The sequence below is a fragment of the Eptatretus burgeri genome, chromosome 15 (assembly GCF_056783735.1).
Source record: "Eptatretus burgeri isolate ZD-2024b chromosome 15, Ebu_testis_v1, whole genome shotgun sequence".
Classification (NCBI taxonomy): Eukaryota; Metazoa; Chordata; class Myxini; order Myxiniformes; family Myxinidae; genus Eptatretus; species Eptatretus burgeri.
Window position 1 is genome coordinate 67,155,447 of NC_140975.1, and position 20,418 is coordinate 67,175,864.

The following is a 20,418-nucleotide window of genomic DNA, read 5'->3' on the forward strand; positions in this document are numbered from 1 at the left end:
CGTCGGATTCGAGCACCCAGCTCGGCAAAATGGCGCTTGTACTCCTATCGGCACCGCCGGCGCATGCTGCGTGATAAGATGGCGGCGACGTACTCCTTTTGTCGACACCGCTCATGCACCAGCCTCGGCGCGTCCAGCCCCTGTAAGGTCGATGGCACAGGAGCTAAAGATCCGGTCTGTTCCAGCTGGTTTCTCACAAGGTCCAGTATGCGAATCCAGGCCAAGGAGGAACAGCCGGCCAAGCCACTCCTCATGAAGCCGATACCAGACTCTGAAAGCAGTTCCTCTTGCCTTTTTGGGGTGGGCTTTTCGGACCGCCTCCGGGGTCCATCATTCGAGAATGCAGCAGCTCTCCACCAATGGGTTGCTGGCACGTCTTGCTGACTGATTCTGTCAGGGCGCTGGGTAGGGAGGGGCTCGTTAGAAGGGGGGGAAGGAAAAAAGAAGACGCCTCTCGGTACACCACCAGTGTACGAACACTGGACAGCCTGCTACACCTCCCGACACACATGTAACGTCCGTTTCCCAAACAACCTGGCTAGACATACATTTAAGGGGGGATCTGGGCTAATCCTAGATTTAATAACCCACTAAGGGCCCATTTCCGCAACACTATAAACAGTACATACATATTATATATATATATATATATATATATATATAATATATACAGTACATACTTACATATTTACAGTACATACATATATATATATATATATATATATATATATATATATATATATATATATATATATATATATATATATATAATTTCTGTTAACATATGCGCGCAATTTGACGTTTGTCCTCCGAAACTGCCGGACGGATTGTCGCCACTTTTGGCATGCGGGTGCTCTGTGGTCTAATGTGCAGAATGGGCTATATGAGATCGTGCCAGATGCACAGGTTTGGGAATTTTTGGCCTTTTTCTAATTTTTACATTCGTTTGCATGGCGACGTGTGACGTCACCACTGAGAGGCGTAATTCCGTCATGACATCATCGGTCATTCGTTGACGTCACTACGTCTGTCGTCGACAGACCGTCACCGCTGAGAGGCGTAATGCCACTCCAAGAACACAGTGTCTGCAATGTAAAACCCTCTTCTGCACATGCTTATTACCTCAGAAGGTGAAATTGACACGTTAAAAAAAAAATGTAACAAGAAACATTGTATATCGAGAGTTGAGAGACATAATGTTGTAACTGCATTTTTGGCGAAATTGAATAAAATGGCTCTCATGTCTTTCAACACCATTATTTCGCGATTTGCAGGAAATGGAAATTTTCAGTTACAACATTATGTCTCTCAACCCGCGATTATAGAGTAAAGATTTTTTTAAATATTTTCTGTTAACGTCTGCGCGTAATTTGACGTTTCTCCTCCGAAACCGCTGGCAGGAATGTGCTCATTTTCCATATACTGGGGTTTCTTAATGTGACGAAGACGATGCGCTAAATTTCTAAGCTGGAATTGGATGACAACGTGGTTTCAACAAGATTTTCAACCCATTGACGGCCGAGACATGACCAAAGGACTGTGCAATGGCACAAGACTATACATTAGACACCTCCATGAGCACGTAATAGATGCCGAAATCCTCACAGGAAGCCACGTCACACAAACAGTCCTCATCCCGCGAGTTAAACTTGCCCCATCAGACGTCAACCTTCCATTCACACTGTAGAAGATACAATTTCCAGTCAGACTCGCATACTCGATGACCATAAACAAATCCCAGGGCCAAACATTTGACAAACTCGGAATATACCTCCCAGCCCCTGTGTTCTCCCATGGTCAATTACATGTTGCATTTTCACATGCAAGAGGTTACTCCTATATATCTATAAAAGTGGACAATAATTCCTCACAAGGACTCTTCAGCAACAAGACACTCACCCAAAATGTCACCTACAGGGAGGTCCTTTAAAAGACAAAGGACAGATAACCATAACGCATCACATCCCGAAAGACACCCTCCCCAGCTTCCCATAACATCAACTATTATGCCTCATCCACCTTTTGCCACCCATTCAACTCGTGCGGAGCACGGGTATATGCTAGTATATATATATATATATATATATATATATATATATATATATATATATATATATATATATATATATATATATATATATATATATATATATATATATATATATATATATATTGTTACGAATTCTGGCCCGTCCGGCGTGCGATCGGCCGCTTGACTCGAATGGCGACCGCGTCGCCACCGGAACGGACAATTCAGTCGTGACCCTCTTGGAACTATCGCCAAGGAGCGAGTCACGGGTCGGGGTTTAACCTCACCACAACCCAGTCCGCATTCTAACCGCGCGAAATCGGGTGAATCGCCGAAAGTCGATATACCTAAGTACTCGCACGGGTAACCTACCGAGGGGTTGTACCACGCCACAGGTCGACTCAGGACACGAACCGCTTAAGCGGCTTGTTCCGTGCCACAGGGATAACCGAGCGGAGTTATCGTCGACCTTGACGGTTCAGATTAGTTACTGGGTGTTTTAAACCCACTATCAATCCCTTACGTAATGCAATATGGAGATTCAACAAAGGAAAGGACGAAGGGAAACGGGGGAACAATTTGACAAGCACATTTTATGCGCGACGCACGGAAGCACGTATTTCCAGTCGGCAACAATTAATCATGCACATATACAGAAGCAAGAACAAAAGCAAGAACGAAACGCAGAGCTACAACCGAATATAATAATTACTTATGCAGGTCTAAACTTGACGGATTGGAGCCACACACAGACATTTGCACAAAATCCAAAGAAACAAAAGTGGCGACTTCCCTTTTTGCGCACAGAGACCTTCTCCCGTGCCCTCAGCTTTCAGCTCCTCCAGCGTGGTCGGTGAGCTCGTGCTCCGCGCCGGAACGTGTTGGCCGCTCGACGCCACGGACGGGGTTTTGGAGAACGAACGGGGTTTTCCGGCGCCATCTCGGTGCGGACAGACCCGGGGGGGGGGGAGAAACCATCGATACTTGGGGCCGAGAGAGGGGAATGGCAGACTCTCCGTCTCACCAGCGGGGTCTCGGGGCCGCACAGACTCCGACTGACCCTCCGACCAGGAACTCTCGAGCAGGATCTTCCTCTCTCTCTCTCTCTCTTCCTCTCTCTTCCTCTCTCTTCCTCTCTCTTCCTCTCTCTTCCTCTCTCTTCCTCTCTCTTCCTCTCTCTTCCTCTCTCTTCCTCTCTCTTCCTCTCTCTCCCTCTCTCTCCCTCTCTCTCCCTCTCTCTCCCTCTCTCACCACACCGTCATGTACAAAGGGATCAAGTGCGCTGAACTCTCCTCGTCCGCCCACTTTGTAGCGCGGGGCTCCGCCCTGTCGCTCCGCCCCTCTTCAAGGCGTTTCAAGAAAGGTCTCGACAGGGGGCGTTCCTCCTCCCTGATCGTGTCACACCGCGCATCCACCAATCGGGAGCGAGCTGCGCCACCCCTCCCCCTTCTCACCAAGCTCGACGACCATCAGGCCGGAGATTCAGGCGGGAGAAATTCGGGCGGGAGATTCAGGCGGGAGATTCAGGCGGGAGACCTCTCCCCCATGCTCCCGCAAGAACCTTCAGTGCACAATCCCGCGTCCCTCACCCGTCCCGCGGAGATCGTGGCCGCGCGGTGGATGTAGGATGGCGTTCGTAAGGTGGGTGGTGGGGAATGTTTTGAAGGTGGCGTCGTGGTGTGAATCGCGCGGTTGTTGAGATGTTGGTTGTGGAGAGGTTGGTGGCGATGGTTGGCGTTGTGGTTGCACCAAAATAAAAACGGCTAACTAAAGCATCACACATATTCCCTCCAAACAACGGGTGTGGGTTAACGACACATGAACTTATCGATATATCTCACCTGAGGACCTTTATGGTGTAGTGCAAATTTCCACAACCATAACAATATATATATTTTGTTACGTTTGAGGGGGGGTATGCATTCAAAGGGTAATTAGGATGTTCGAGTGTATCAGGATCTCGATGTAATAAGTAGCAATTCAGTGGTGATAAGTTGTCTAGTAAATGTCCAGTTCTTCAAGGGGGAAATGATAATTGTCACGTAATTAGATAGGGACACGGGATAGGGTAAGTGTGTCTGCGTAAACCCCTTTTAGTAGTCCCTGGAGGCTGGCCGTGACGTCACAGGACAGTACAGCGGATGGCTCCGCCCCGTGATCACGATTGGCGGAAGGCGACGGCGGTAGGCCAATAAACGGCTCGATTGGAAGTGACGAGGACCGGAGGATAAAAAGGTTCTGTTCGGGGTCGAAAAGGAAGAGGAAGAAGATCGGGACAAAAAGATCGTGTTTTTTGGGGTGGAGGTTGTTGTGCTGGAAGCGTGCTTGTTGTTGCGCGGATTCGATCCTGTTTTTTTTCATCGTGTCTTGGAGCCTTGCTGAGCCTCGTGCCTCACCTTGGTTGGCTCTGGGGTTCTGCTGACTCGGAGTACGGGGTCGAACGGCGGGCGGACCTGCCTCCCTCTCCTGCTCGCAACTTGGCGCCAGAACTGGTTCCCTGGTGGCTGTGAGCGGACTTGGGCCAGGATCAGGAGGTCGACAGCACCACGGTTTATCCTGCCCCCCTGACGAGAGCAAGGCCAGCTCGTCCGACGCCAATCCAGGGACAGTTGCATCCACACCACGGTCCAGCCTGACCCCCAGAAATAGCTACGTTTTGTGTGTGTGTGTGCGTGTGCGTGTGTGTGTGTGTGTGCGCGCGCGTGTACCTGGCGCCTTAGAGGGTTTGAGAATTGTATATTCATTGGAATTGTCTGTGTTTTCCCCACGCCCGATCCCGCACCATCCCGTCGAATCGCCCCGGATCCCTCTTCTTGCCGAGTCTTGTTATTTCTGGTTAATAATAAAAACAAATAAATATCATCAACTCAGTGAAAAGCGACTCGTGCCACCTTCCTCGTCCCGTTTGCGGTAGAGCGATTAGAACCGCCATGTTTGGGTTATAAGTAAATAAACCGCCTCCATCGTTTCGGCTCATTCTACGTTGGCGGGACTGTTCAAGTCCCGTGGACGTCACATTGGTGTCAGGGTGTTGGATGTTCGAACCCATCTAAATTATATTTGGTATCGGGAGAATATACCAGTACTGAAATCTCGCCACGAATTGGAATATAAAATTACTACAGAAAAGCGCGCGAGCGCGGGAAAATTTTGGCGGGAGTTTTCAAATTAAATTTAATTGGCGGCAAACGGGACTTCTGCACCATGGCGGATGTGCAGATGTTTGAGGAGGAAGGCCACGTGTCTGGCAGCGAGTTGGAGGAAGATAGAGGGAGAGACGGGGGTCGGATTGGAACCTCCCCCATTCCGAGCGTGGACCGTGCTTCATTGCCCGTAACGGAGCCGGCAGCGCCGGAAACCGGCGCGATGTCGATCCAGACAATGTTAGAACGTTGAATAGGGGACATGACGGTACAAATAGCAAATCAATTCGTGGTACAGAGGGCAGAAATGACAGATCAATTGGGGGTAATGGGGGTACAGTTGGGTGCACGGATTGATTTAATGAGGGATGAATTGGGGGAAAAGATGGAGAAAATGAAAACTGAGATGCAGGAGTGTGTGGATGTTAAATTGAGAGAAATACAAAGTAAATTCGAGGATAGATTGGAGGAAACAAAGGTAGAAATTACATTGGAGGGGGAAAATATACAAAAAAAATTGGTAGATAAAATAGATGCAACGAACATTCGGGTTGATAAAGTGGATGAAGGCCTGGAACGTCATCGTGCCTGTGTGGATGCTCGTATGCAGCTGCAAGTAGAAGAGTGGGGAGAGCTGTGGAAGCAAGGAATGAATTTGGCAGAGGAGGTAAAAGGATTGGAGGCTCGTTTGGACGAACAAGATAAAATTATGAGCCAAGACGAAGTCTTGGATAAAGGCCTGGTAGAGCCGTCTTTTGTAAGTAGAGTGTCCGGGTTGGTTGAGGAGCAGCTACAAACTCGCGACGGAGCCTTGGAGGAGGTTGTGCGGGCCCAGAAGATCCTGCGGGAAGAGGTGAATCGGTCCATTCAACGTTTGGAACAGGAGGCAAAATTGACCCATGAGACCCTCACCACAAAACATCTTTGGCCACAGTGTGCTCCGAAATTGGATACGCAGCCACAAGGGTGTTTGATCCCTGGGCTGGATTCGGACAGGGGAGAAACTGAGAAGCGGGCCACCGGAAAAGTGATCCCCCTGGTAAATTTTGACGGGTCAGGGAGCCTTGAAGCTTTTCTGACGCAATTTGAGTGCATTTCCCGACTAAACGGGTGGAATGAGCGGGAACGTACAGGGAATTTGGTGGCAACGTTGCGGGGACCAGCCGCAGATGTGTTAAACGTGATCGCGGAGGGGATGTTGACCAGCTCCCACATTTGCGAGGCATTGAGCCGTCGGTTTGGGTTCACGGCAAACTGTGATCTGGTGCGGGCCCAGCTCCAGCACCGCAGATTAAAGCCGGGTGAGACAGTGCAGGAGCTGGCACAGGACATTTACCAATCAGTCAGGATCGCGTATCGGGACCTTACAGTGGAGGCATGGGACAGACTGGCACTCGAGAAATTTTTAGCTGCTCTTCCTGACCCTGAGGTCCGAGCGCTAGTGGAGTTACAGGATCCACCCACCGTTCACCGAGCGGCCGAGTGCGCGGCCAGGCTGGCCTCGTGGAGTCGGCCGGGTCGGGTTCCAGAGAGGCCATCGGTGACGATCCGACAGGCGGAGATCCAGGATCAGGGAGGGGGGCTGGGAGAAATTGGAATTACCCAAATGTTTCAGGAAATTTGCCAGAAACTGTCAAGTTTGATCAAGGGTAATCCGGTAGTTAGTGCGCCAAAGCGGCGGGGTCCAGCCCAGCCAATAGAGCAATTCGATTATGGCCGAGGGGGTCCGGAACCGGAAGAGACATTTCACCGATACTCACAGGGGCCTTTTATGGGGAGTTGTTTCCGGTGCGGGCGAAGAGGACACATGCAACGATATTGCCGGTACCCGGCGATGGAGGGACCCTCCAATAGACTTTTAGACTCGGAGAGGGTGAATCCTCCTGCTGAACCGCCAGGTCTATCCGAGATGCCCTTTCATAGGTCGGGTCCGGAGATCACTGTCGGGGGTCGGGGAGACTAGATTGGGCTGAGCATATACGGCCATGCTCGGCTGCTGAGATTGTGGCGAAGTGCCCTCCTTTGGTGGAAAAAAATGAATTGTGGGAAAATTGGCATGGGTTTGTAAGTTCTGCTGGGTTTTAGAGTGACAATCGGGACAGTGGGTAATTGGTAATAAAGCGGGCACAAGTGGCTGTCCAATGGCTGGTGCGTGGATCGGGTGAGAAGTGCTGTGCGAGTTGTTTTAAGTGAAGAAGTGAAATGTATGGTGCACACATTGTTTTTTTATTGGACATGGTGTGGTAACAGGGAAGGTCATGGGCGGCGAAGTGTTAGAAATGCAGGTGTCACATGTAAGGCCGATGGGGTGGGGGAGTCATGTGGGTTTTCTGGGTGGGGATGATGTGCTTGTCCACAGGGATTGCTGAAGCTCACGGTGAGCGTGAATTGCGACCCCCTTCAAGGAGATTCACCACCTGGTGGCTAATGGTGACAGTGTCTGGAGGCAACTGGGAGAGGGTCTGGTTGGGCGACCAAGGCGGGTAGGACCTTGGCGACCCAGGAAGGCCAGAGGAGCCAGTGAGACCCCTTCCAGAGTGTTGTACGGGATTAGAGCTGATGGCTACCAGGGGGGAGGGAATCAAAGGGAGCGGGGCGGAGAAACGTCCGGGTTGGACTAAAGCTTACCTGTGGGCATGGTTGCACCTGAGATGCCCCCATCATCTTGTGGTAACCCACCCCACGGCCACGACGGGATTCAGCCTGCATGATTAAAATGAGGACCATGACCTAGAAATGTGATGATGACCATGGTGTGAGTGTTGTGAAGATGTACGAGTCCCACTCGATCCCGCACAACTTGACAGGTGCAGCAAGGGCATGATGTCCGCATAATTTTGGGGCAAGCAAATTTGAAAATTGGCTCCCCAGGTAACGCTGGGTCTATTAGCATCCACTGGGGGAGGCGGTCAAGTGTAAATATCCTGTGAATAGTGTCGTTTAGGCTTAGAGTAGGAATGTAAAGTATAAGTGTTGTGTTTTTGTGGAACCTTTTGTTTCCCCTCCCCAGATCACTGGAAGAGTGCTGGGCAAGAGCGATGATCCAGAGGATGGAGTGCAACTTCGCTCAGTGCTCTCATGTGATAAAATAAAAAATAAAAATAAAAAAAAAATAAAAAAAATGAATGATTGTTTCGGCGAGGATAAGGCCATAAGGGGGTAGTACATTAAGCAGGATAGGTAAGTTAGCTGCGACTCGCTGCCCATTGCCCCTCCTACTTTATTTCGTTAGGTTAATTAGGTGTGAGTCAGTAAGTGTTAAGGCTGGTACGGTAGCGCCTGTGATATACCTTGCAGGAGCTGCGGTACCAGAGGAGGGGGCAGTGTTACGTTTGAGGGGGGGTATGCATTTAAAGGGTAATTAGGATGTTTAATTAGGTATGCCATGCTGTTCGAGTGTATCAGGATCTCGATGTAATAAGTAGCAATTCAGTGGTTATAAGTTGTCTAGTAAATGTCCATTTCTTCAAGGGGGAAATGATAATTGTCACGTAATTAGATAGGGACACGGGATAGGGTAAGTGTGTCTGCGTAAACCCCTTTTAGTAGTCCCTGGAGGCTGGCCGTGACGTCACAGGACAGTGCTGTGGATGGCTCCACCCCTGATCACGATTGGCGGAAGGCGACGGCGGTGGGCCAATAAACGGCTCGATTGGAAGTGACGAGGATGGGAGGATAAAAAGGTTCTGTTCGGGGTCAAAAGCAAGAGGAAGAAGATCGGGACAAAAAGATCGTGTTTTTTTGGTGTGGAGGCTGTTGCGCGGGAAGCATACTTGTTGTTGTGCTGATTCGATCATGTTCTTCATCGTGTCTTGGAGCCTTGCTGAGCCTCGTGCCTCACCTTGGTTGGCTCTGGGGTTCTGCTGACTCGGAGACTCGGAGTTCTGCCTCCCTCTCCTGCTCGCAACTTGGCGCCAGAACTGGTTCCCTGGTGGCTGTGAGCGGACTTGGGCCAGGACCAGGAGGTCGACAGCACCACGGTTTCTCCTGCCCCCCTGACGAGAGCAAGGCCAGCTCGTCCGACGCCAATCCAGGGACAGTTGCGTCCACACCACGGTCCAGCCTGACCCCCAGAAATAGCTACGTTTTGTGTGTGTGTGTGTGTGCATGCGTGCGTGCGTGCGTGCGTGTACCTGGTGCCTTAGAGGGTTTGAGAATTGTATATTCATTGGAATTGTCTGTGTTTTCCCCACGCCCGATCTCGCACCATCCCGTCGAATCGCCCCGGATCCCTCTTCTTGCCGAGTCTTGTTATTTCTGGTTAATAATAAAAACAAATAAACATCATCAACTCAGTGAAAAGCGACTCGTGCCACCTTCCTCGTCCCGTTTGCGGTAGAGCGATTAGAACCGCCATGTTTGGGTTATAAACAAATAAACCACCTCCATCGTTTCGGCTCATTCTACGTTGGCGGGACTGTTCAAGTCCCGTGGACGTCACAATATATATATATATATATATATATATATATATATATATATATATATATATATATATATATATATATATATATACATATACATATATATATACATATACATATACATAGTTTTTGGCCCTATCTCTCAAATTTAGAAATTAAGACTTTGCCTTTTAATCTCAAAAATAATTGGTGGTTAAATTCAATGACTTGTTCAAATTTCAAGTCAATTGGTGAAAAATGAGTTTAGAAATTAAACCCAAGTTGTTGACCTTTGGCCTATATTGATCTCAAATATAATTGGTGGTTGAATTCAGTGAGTAGATATCAAAATCCTGTTTAAATTTCAAGTCAATCTCATAAAAATTGACAATTTTAGAAATTTGGCCAATGTTGACCACGCAAAACTTTTGTCGCTTGACCGTCGCAGGGACAGTGCCTCCAATCTGTGAAAGTTTCAGAATGATTGGCTGAGTGGTTTGGGCTGTAGGTGTGCGGACAGACAAACAAGCTAGCGGAACAGATCAATTGACTTGGCAAAAAAAAATTCGTTCCCAAGTAACAAAGAAACAGACCAAACACAATCCCTCCACTCTGGCAAAGGTAATAATTACACAGAGCCAACACAAAACATTATTGCAGTGGTAAGTCTGACCCTTTGGTTTGCAATTATCTCCATGTTGATGCCGTTGGTGTGATGGAGATGTTCACATGCAGCCAGGGAGATCCAGAGGTTGTTCGTGTTGAAAAAGGGAAAGTTGGAAACGGACTTGAAGTCTTCAACGTGCTCTTTAGGTACCTGTGCCATCTCAAGAAGTCGCAGCTTGCCTTCATAATGGATCAGAGTTCCGCCCTGCGATACAGGGTACATTTGTATTATTGGAAAATCTCGACATGGGATGTGTGGGAAGGGGGTCTGGGGTATGGTTGAGGAGGTGGAGAGTAGAGAAAGCCTTAAAAGGAATTGGTTTGGTTAAACTTAGTTTTCAGATTTCACAAATGTGCCCAAGAATCTAACACATCGGGTAAGTACATCTTCTCAACACCAGTTCAGACGCTTTCAGAGATTATATTTTACAACTGAACCCGGTGACCGACAAATATTACTCACAAATACAAAAAGGTTACGAATGAAAGCTCAACAAACAACACCAGAATCAAGGCCAGTAACTTAAATCACCAATTATTATCTGTGTCCTCGCTTACATCACTGCAGTCGAGTTTTTGAAAACTGCATCACAAAATCATTACAATGGACAGCACCATTCCTCATCTGGATTACACAGATTTCATGGCTGAAGTCACAAGATCCTCCACTTACACCCCCAAATAATAAGTTAAAATAATGCACAATAAGGTTGGTTAATCAGTAATGGGAGAGGCTGCAGAAATTTTACCAAATCCAAAATAAATCCATAAAATTTTGTTTGAAAATAAAATAACTTTGAAGTGCTTCATATCATGTAAAGACCAAATGAAGTATTCAGTGTCCACCCTTAAGTAGCGTGTGAGTAGGTAGGCAGATGGTCATTTGATACATCAATGCCACATCATATAGAGAAAGCAATCTCACTTACAGTAAACATGCTGCTGTGGGAATGCCTTGGAGGGGTTAACACTGCGTAGTATAACAAAAGTGAAAACAACTACAACAGGAAATGCATCATTATTTCTCGAGAAAGCAGCAGTCTCCTTTCCCTGCATGTTTGTGCCTAAAACCGCTTTCGCGTGGAACCTCTTATAAAAAAAAATTTATCCCTCTAATCTGTCTTGCATGTCCTTTTTGGGGAAAGACCAGGCCGTGCACGCATGTTTTGGAGCGAAGGTAGGTTTGGCGCAAAAAAAAGCGCGTCCTCGCCATCTTTGCAAAATTTGCATGAAGTCGATGGCCGAGTCGACAATCAGCACAGGGCAGGCTCGGTGGAGCAACGTCAAGGGGCAGAGTGCAACCCGAGGGGATAAAGGTGGGCACGGCCAGGTGCGTAGAGAGTTGCACTTTGGGACCTCAGTGTGGAAGGTTACAAGAAGTGGCGAGGAATTTCTGGGAAGAGGATCTAACCCTTCCAGCTCAGAGAACCCAGAGGACTCACGCACATCTCGGAAGATGGTTCATTGCGGTACAGCTCAGGTTGGTCCTACTGTCGATTGGACGAGAACCCAGGAAGCTGTAGAGCTGACCTGCTGCACAGAGAGGCCGTTGACTCCCTGTTTAACTACGCAATGGTCATGCGGCCCACATCTGGATTGCAAGGGTATTCCTTATCTTGTCAATTCTCCCTGGACCTTCTTCTGTGGTGTGCCTAAGGCATTAAGATTTATCTCATTAAAGATCTATCAAATGTACGATACCAAGGAAATGTATTTTTTTTTGTATAAATTAATTATCTCGTGTCCCATATTCCCCCTCTGCATTGATTTGTTAAATATGAAAAGTATGAAGTCACTTGGTGTCTGAGTGATTCGAGTTGCCCTGATCACAAAACTGTTTTAGTAATGAATTGTCCATTAAATGACAGGTTGAGTTCAGGGGTGATGAGCGCCCTGCACGAAAAGCTCCCAACGTTCAAAGCGGTAACTGCTCATACTACCAATTGGCTGCCGGGCGTAGTGGAGTGTACATCAGTTAGCTGGCTCAGACGTTCCACTGAAGCACGGTAGCATGGCAAATCGACTAGCGAACCTACTTGGAGAATCCAAAGCGGTGGACTGGCGTGACTACTTCAACAGCGGTATTTCGAGAGAATGACATGATTGAATATGACCCATGGTCAGGTGACAAAGCACACAGTCTGGTGCAAAAGTGGAATAGCGACAAGATGAAAAAAATAATTAAGTAATTTGGTTTTAATACAAAAATGTAGGCACATGGAAGAGCGAAGAGACGGAGGGTAAAAAGGAGATGTACTGCCCTGACAATGGAGCAACAGTTGCACACAAACAGCAGAATGAATTAACAGGAAGAGAGGGGAGGGAGAGGGAGAGGGAGAGGGAGGAAACAAGGTAACCTGCAAGTAAGAGGGTTCCATTAATGTGGGTAGAAAGGTACGAGTAGGGTGGTGGTTGACATGAGATGGTGGTACCCCACTTGCTTAAAGCCCTGAAAGGAAGAGAGCGAGTGAACAGTCTCCTGAAGGCTACTTAAAAACATCTAAAAAAAAAAAAAAAAAAAATAGGGACAAAGGAGTGAGGGACGTGTGCGGGTAAGACTGGATTTGTGGCGTTTTCAACCAGGGCTGGCAGGATAGCCTGCAGTAGAGATATGCACACTCGTCTCTGAGCTGTCGAGCCTGGTTGCTCCACTCATCTCAGGGTGCGACAGTCTTTGGTGCCATCCCACCCATTGGGTTCAATCCACACGTCACATGACAGTATTATATTTAAATAACAAGCGGAAAGAAATCTTTTCTTCTTCAAGTTCCAGAATATATTAAATTATTAACCATCAGGCATATTTCACCTCCAAAAGAGTTATATTCAACCCTCGATAGCCACTCATCAGCCTTCACAAACCCTCCTGCATTTCACCTCAATTTGGGTAAACACAAACAATAAGCATTCAAACAATTATGCTCACCTCCACATCTGCACGTGTCCTGTCTGTAACCTCCATGATAAAGTGGCAAGGCGCACATCCTTCCGGTGCAATTAGCATGTGCTGCAGTAGGTGCAGATCTACATTTGCTCCCAAGTTGTCCATGTTTGAGACAAACATCACCTGGTGAACAGACATTTAAATATGAGAAAAGGGAGCATCATGCTTGTTTGTGCGAGTGAGCGAGTTAGTGCGTATATGCATGATTGCGTGGACGACCAAGCAGGCATGCTCGATTGTGCAAATCGGTGAGGTTGTTTGTGTGAGCAAGCAGGAATGCTTGTTTGAACGAAAGAGCGAACCAACACGTTTGTGTGAGCGAGTTGGTGAGAGAGCCAACATGTTTGTGTGAGCGAGTTAGTGAGAGAGGGTTGGTGAGAGAGTTAGTGAGAGAGCAAACGTGTTTGTGTGAGTGAGTCCACACATCAGGTTAATGTGTAGATCATTGGCATCTTTCATTGGCTCGCTCCTTCATGGAATATATCCAAAAACATTCGAAATATATTTTGGGCGAGTAAAGCAGCAAGTTAACTCACAAAAACGTACAAACACACTTTTGTTATTCTGTAGGTAATTTTCTACAAAAACATATTGATTCATTCAACTGATCAATATTTGAAAAACGAACACATTGTGCGTTTATAACTTCATCAGGTTAACAAGAGCATACGTCTTCCATTAAAACCACATTACGAGGGCAGCCAATGAAAAACGAGGTAAAGAAAGAATGGCGCACCTGCCGTCCTTCAGACTGGAAGTGTTCAAGTAGGCCAGAGCGAGCAAAGGAGGCATAGAAGTCTCCATGACCAGGAAGATGCCAGCATTCAGCATCTGTCCCATTCAAAATGCAATCTGTTGTGTTCACAGGTAGCAAGGTCTCTTTGTTGATGCGAGGAAACCTGAATTAAAACAGTCCAGTTAGTTAAACTTAGAGTTATGGCCCAGATAACCAAGATGAAGAAAATCTGAAATCTGTCATTTGGTGTGCAAAGTGCAAGACACTTGGGATGGAACAATAACAAACCTATTTGGAGAAACGCACCTGCTCTGCAAGAAGGTCTTGATGCGCACATTCCCATGGCCATACTTGGGAAGAATCTTTTGTGTTTCGTTATCCGTCAAGTACGAATTCATCAGTACCAGTGGTACATCACAGCCATGAATCACGTTTAAGTGCTGAATTGGGGTAATTAACGAGGGGAAGGGAAAAGAAAGCAAAGGGAGAAAGATGTCCAACTTGCACTTTGCAACATCCTCTTTTGTCGCCAATATGACCGATCCCAATAAAAAAGGGCAAAATGCAATGGAAACAAATCCAAGGATTCATCGATGTCAAGGGAATCCCGCTGTGTGAGCAAGCATCTCACAAAGCAAACAACAAGAACAAAGTCAATGGCGGGCCAACGCAAATCGCCATGCTTCCCACCCTTAAGCAAAGTTGAAAGATGGCAAAAGTTTCACCATGAATGACCAAATATTAAAATTTGTGGGCCTTGAAAATGAGGAAGAAGAAGAGGCCTACCAGAAGTAAAACACATATATATATATATATATATATATATATATATATATATATATATATATATATATATATATATATATATATATATATATATATATATATATATATATATATTACAAACTCGAAGGGCATACCTCCACCACACAATGCCTGATCAACGAGAATATATCAGGCCCAATACATTTTTGAAATATCATTCTATATTTCGTTTTTGGCCCCATCTCTCAATGTTGAAGAATCACTTTTAAAATTAAATAATTCTCGTATCCAGATCTTCATCAAAATCGAATCCATTCGTCTTGGTCACACGCCAAACCTGTCCACCGAGTTTCATCCCAATCCGTCCACAACCTTTTTGAGACATCGTGCTATATATCCGTTTAGCCCTATCTCTCAATGATGTAGAATCACTCAAAAAAAAATGATCAGATCCGGATCCGGATCCGTCCACAACTTTTTGAGATATCCTGTTCACGGACACAGACAGACAGACCAACAAACAGTCAGATGTGAAAACATAACCTGCGCTCATCTTCGGTGGTGGAGGTAATCACGTGCAAGCATGTAGACAAACACACGAGAACACCTGACCCGATTTCAGACAAACAAAACCACTGAGGTTGGAGAAAGTTACATCACTTGATATTCTTAGCTTTTGTACAACAGAAGTAAAGAAATAATTTAAAATGGTATGTTGTTGCGAAACAAATATCGGGCCCTGACGAACGAGAAAGATATCAAAAGGGCATGGGATCTCACCTCAATCTGTTCGACAACGAGGTCGAGGAATGTGTGTTCATCACGCACAGGAAGGAGACAATGTGGGGCCTGGAAGCCCATATGTGAACCCAAAGCTCCGTTCAGTTTCACCACAACAAGCTTCTGGAGCAACTCCGCCACGTTGGTGGGCAACGGACGCTTACGTAGTGAGCCATACGATTCCAGCTGTGGAGGATTGCCCAAGTGCTCGGACTTAATAGTCTTTAAAACCATTTGGTATGTTTCAGTAACGAGATTTACAAGCATCAGCACCAACAAACACCCGCAAAATGGTTTTAGAAGCATCACCAACACGAGCATTATCGGTTAGTGTTGTTGAGAATCAAAACACATGCAGTTCATCACTCTTCTTTGAGATAAACACACACAAACAAAAGACGACGGGAAAAAGGAAAATGATGGAATGAAATTGCAAATCACACTCCGTGCATGGGGGAGAGACCTGCGTGCGCGTGCGGGGACGGCGGGGGACCCCGTGTGCAAGGTGGGGGACCCTGCGTGCGAGGAGGACCGTGCACAGGGAGTTTCTTTCTATTTGGAACTCACCACAAATCTTCACCTTTCTCATAAAATTCTGACTGTCCAATCAATCACTGTCGAGCATATTATTGTGGTTGATGTTAAATCTCAATTCCACTCAAGGGCTGAACAAATGCGATCATTTCGATAAAGAGCACAACAGGTTCAATTTTGGGATTGGCAATATGGCCTAGAAGTACGCACACTTGCCTCTGAGCTGCCTCGCCCGGGTTAGAATCCGGACCCAGCTATAAACTGTCATCCTGGTGTTTCACAGGCAAGGCGATTCATCAACGCGCGTGCCGTCCCCTCACACGGACGTTAAACTGGATGTACCGATTTGCCAGCATTGTGGACGGTGTCCTTCGAGAAGAGTCAGCGAGCCGTCGCCGGCACCCAGAGCAAATTACAAATTCCTGCTCTAACCTACAGGGGCACTGCAGCAAATGACGCAACCAGCACAGCAACCTGTGTATGAAAGGAGGTTGAAGTTTCAAATGAAAGCGGAATATCAATTCCATTTCAGTCTCTTATAAATAACATGAAAGCATGTTTTCGTTTGTGTGTGCAACAAACGTCAGTTCGGAAGACAGGAAAACATGAACATTGAAGAACGGGGAATTCAGATGAAGCCGTGTTCGTCGTCGCAATCCAAATGTTTTCAGCTGCACAGGAGTGCGACTCGTACCAATTAAGATCACCAATTAGCATGTGACTTATCCCATTCTTACGAATGGTAACATTACAAGCCATCTCTAACGAATGTCCAACAAGGGGGTAAAGGAGCAGTGGGATGGAGGGGGTGAAAGAAGAAAAGGGGGCAAGAACAATGTCAATAATAAAATCTTCAGATATCAATCAAAAAAACGTGGAGTTTCAATGAGATACATCAGACGTACATTTCGCAAATGAATCAAAAGCTGCAACAGTAATCGAGAGAATTTTTTTTTATAAAAGGTGAATCATCTTGAGATCGATCAGTACAGGCAGCTCGATGAAGACGGAGGCTTCAGATGAAGAAAAATGGCGATTAACAAACCTACAAACATACCTAGTTATTGCTGGGATTGAAACATTTTAACTCTTTATCTTTCACTATCAACTTCAATACCAATCTCATTGATCACACTTTAACATTATTTGCTGTTCCATGAGCCAAGATTTTGCCCATCCATTGGGACAATACTCTGTGCAGAGCGTTGGTGCTGCCTAAGCAGTCTCTTTGGCTATCGGGCAAAACCCTGGACGGATCGCCACTCCGACACAGGATACCAGCAAGCTGGCACTCATTTTGCCAACCTCAGAAAGATGACAAGCAGAGTCAACCTCACCTTGTATTAATTGGGAAATTTCATGGTAACTCGCGTTACATTTAATGGGAGTTTGACTATATATATATTTGTACTGTAATTCTACTACTTCATGGACCTGAAGGTAGATTTTACCTGTGAGGATACACTATAAGCGCACTAACTAAACCACACAAAAAAGACCAACAAAGCAACCTTTGGTTAGGTTTGGAAGAAAGTTTAATATTGGTAACTCCCGTTACAAAAAAAGGACATGACTAAAATTGTGAATACCTCTTATGTGAAAGTCTCCTCATATTAAGTAATCCTGGTAAAACCTTTCCTGTGCTGATATGATATTGTGATGCGAGTTATAAGTTTACAATGTAATAGTTACAAGATTATCAATAACTAGAGTATAGAAAGCATATGTTACGGTAACTCGTGTTACATTATGTCAATGCAAACAAATATCCCACCATTCCTGGGCAAACAAACATTTCAATAGTATTTGATATAGTTTCAGTACTCTTGGTGATAAATCTCAACTGAGGAAGTAACTAAACTTGTATTTTCACTCAAATACTACAAGTAACCTGTAAAGTTTGTAAACCTATACAAGTTTGGATACCAAATTACCAAAAAGTACTGTATAATCTTTTGACTCAGTGGAAGTATGGTTGACATCTTGGTTCCAACTTCCAAACATTATCTGACAATTTTACACAGCTGCTCAAATTTAACCCTGCACAGATTAAAAACTCTTTTGTAAAGCCAGTAGGATATTAAGATCTTCAACAAGAAGAGACAAGAAGAACAACAAGGCTTCAACAAGCCAGTTGGATTAAGAGAAGAGACATTAATTTGTTTAGATTTACGTTTTAATTTCAGTTGCATTATCATTCTACATGTATGATTGTAATGGATACTCTACCTCTCCTTCTTACACAGTACCCATATATATTAAAAAGCAAAAATGTCATGAGTCGTCTTTTATCGCTCATTATAAGTACTGTTTATACATGAAAAAAATAGCAAAAATTTCTCAAATCAAATGCCAAATGATACATGTAGGTTTCAGTCTTACTAATGTCATGGAAAAGGAAACTCATGAAATATTTATGGGAAAAAAGAGTAAACTAGATATTTTTTTTGTAGATAACATATTTGAAAAAATAAACATGACATAATATTATGTAATCAGCTGTACATACATCCCAACTGCAAGGAAAGAATATTCATTAACATTCTTAATTTATCAATTGTTACTAATGTACTTATTGCAAATATTATAAAATTAGAAATTAATCATCATTTTATGAATCATACTAATAAAATGACAATTTGTTTCAATTAGTAGCAAAGTTCACAAAATTCAATTGAAGCATACATGTAGGTGCAAATTAAATACTTGCATGTAAACAATAGGGTAGAGTAATCCAATCCTTTTTATTTAAATCTTACTAATTATTAATATTGTTTAATTTCTGTTAAGCTAATGAACAGGTTGTAAACAGAAGTGTTCTACATGTATTGAAAATTATATACAGTACAATGTACTTATCCTCTCTTGAAATTTTGAACAAATGAAGATGAGGAATTTGCTTTGATGATAACAGGCTCTGAATACAGAAAACCAGGTCTGACTCGTGCAGAAAGTGATGCTTGCTGACCAGAACACGTGCTCAAGAAAGCAAGCAGTGCATTGTGGGTAGGTCTTAAGTGAGACTGCCCTCTTTTGTTTTAGTGCAGCTTAATGTCCATCAGCTCCTCAAAATAATCATTTCCACATACCTCACCCAACTTCAGGTCATGGGAGTAGCTCGTGTTACATGTTGGTAACTCGCGTTACATGGTAACTCGTGTTACAGTTTTTTGTTAGTGTTTCTGAAACAGATGCCATGATTTACCAAGCTTTTAGTAGTATTTTCAGTGTCAGTTCGTGTTTGATTTAGAAGAAAACAAATTCTAACATGTCAACTCAACTGAGTAGTTCAGAATGAGAAAAACTTGATGTTTTGGTAACTCGTGTTACATGGTTCAATTACATCAAGTTTCACACATTACTGGAATTATTAAGAGCGGAACATAGAAATTTCTCTTTAATGGACTCAAAAAGACCTCATATTCTACTTAAAATCAAAGAAACCAAAATGCTAGCATATTTTTTTTGTGCAATATCCTGTGATTTAAGATAAGATTAATTAACAGCAGCTCTCCAGCATGAAAAATCTCAAACTATTTTATTCGTATCATTAAAAGTATTGAAGCAATTCGCATAATTATTTTTGTCCATGGAACTTGAACTCATGTGTAACACAAGCAGGGTATTCACTATCTGATGCACTGAAGTTGAAATTTTCAGGTCATGTCCACATTCCTATGGAAATGTCCAATTAAACAACTGAGTGGGATTTGAACTCAGGATCCTCGGATCCCAAGCCCACCACCCTAAACCATTAAGCCAACACCAGGCATATGAGCCAAGATTTTGGCCACAAATTAAATAATCCGTATATTACTAATACGCTTGTTTGTCTGTCTGTCTATGTGTAACATTCCGTTCTACCTATTGGTTGGACAGCTGGCCTGAGTCCACCCACAATTTCAATCTCAAACAAGAAATCATAAAGCCGCCATGTTGGTGCTTCCTGCAAAATGAAGCCAGACATCTTCAGAGGAGTCATATACACAATTACCATGCCCCCATCCTACAAGTTTTCCCTTCGGCATAAAATGACCAAAGCGGGAGTCAAAAGGATTTTGAGGTGATCAGCATCACGGGTCTTGTGAAGATAGGCCTCAGCGATCGAGGCAGTGATCGGTTGTCTATCAACCACCCAAATAACTACGTAGCATTCTCCCAAATAGGGATGTTAATCGCCGAGGTTGCTCAGATCCTTGCTATTATCTCTGAATATTTTCTCTTAAACGACTCGATCACGGACCATATAACTCAGGTCATTACAAAGGTCTTTGTCTTTTCATTTAATTTATTATTAGACAGGTATATAAAAAAAAAACACAAAAACATGCAGAAATATAGCAAATTAGAATGGCACTTGGTTGAGGGCATACCTCATACCTCCGCCAGGCTGAACTGTTTACATTTTATATCCCACA

The 20,418-nt window shown here is 44.8% G+C and overlaps 1 protein-coding gene across 5 annotated transcripts in view; it reads right to left on the bottom strand.

Annotated features, from left to right (window-relative positions):
* Positions 1 to 20,418, bottom strand: part of LOC147012394 (UTP--glucose-1-phosphate uridylyltransferase-like) — a 51,562-nt gene that overhangs the window by 24,421 nt on the left and 6,723 nt on the right. For all 5 annotated transcript variants that reach the window (XM_085856518.1, XM_085856521.1, XM_085856519.1 and 2 more), the window contains 5 exons: positions 15,467 to 15,652; positions 14,228 to 14,361; positions 13,922 to 14,084; positions 13,168 to 13,308; positions 10,249 to 10,446 (listed from right to left, as the gene is read on the bottom strand). In XM_085856518.1, coding sequence (XP_085712644.1) covers positions 10,249 to 10,446; positions 13,168 to 13,308; positions 13,922 to 14,084; positions 14,228 to 14,361; positions 15,467 to 15,652 — 822 coding nt within the window. The remainder of the gene's footprint in view (positions 1 to 10,248; positions 10,447 to 13,167; positions 13,309 to 13,921; positions 14,085 to 14,227; positions 14,362 to 15,466; positions 15,653 to 20,418) is intronic.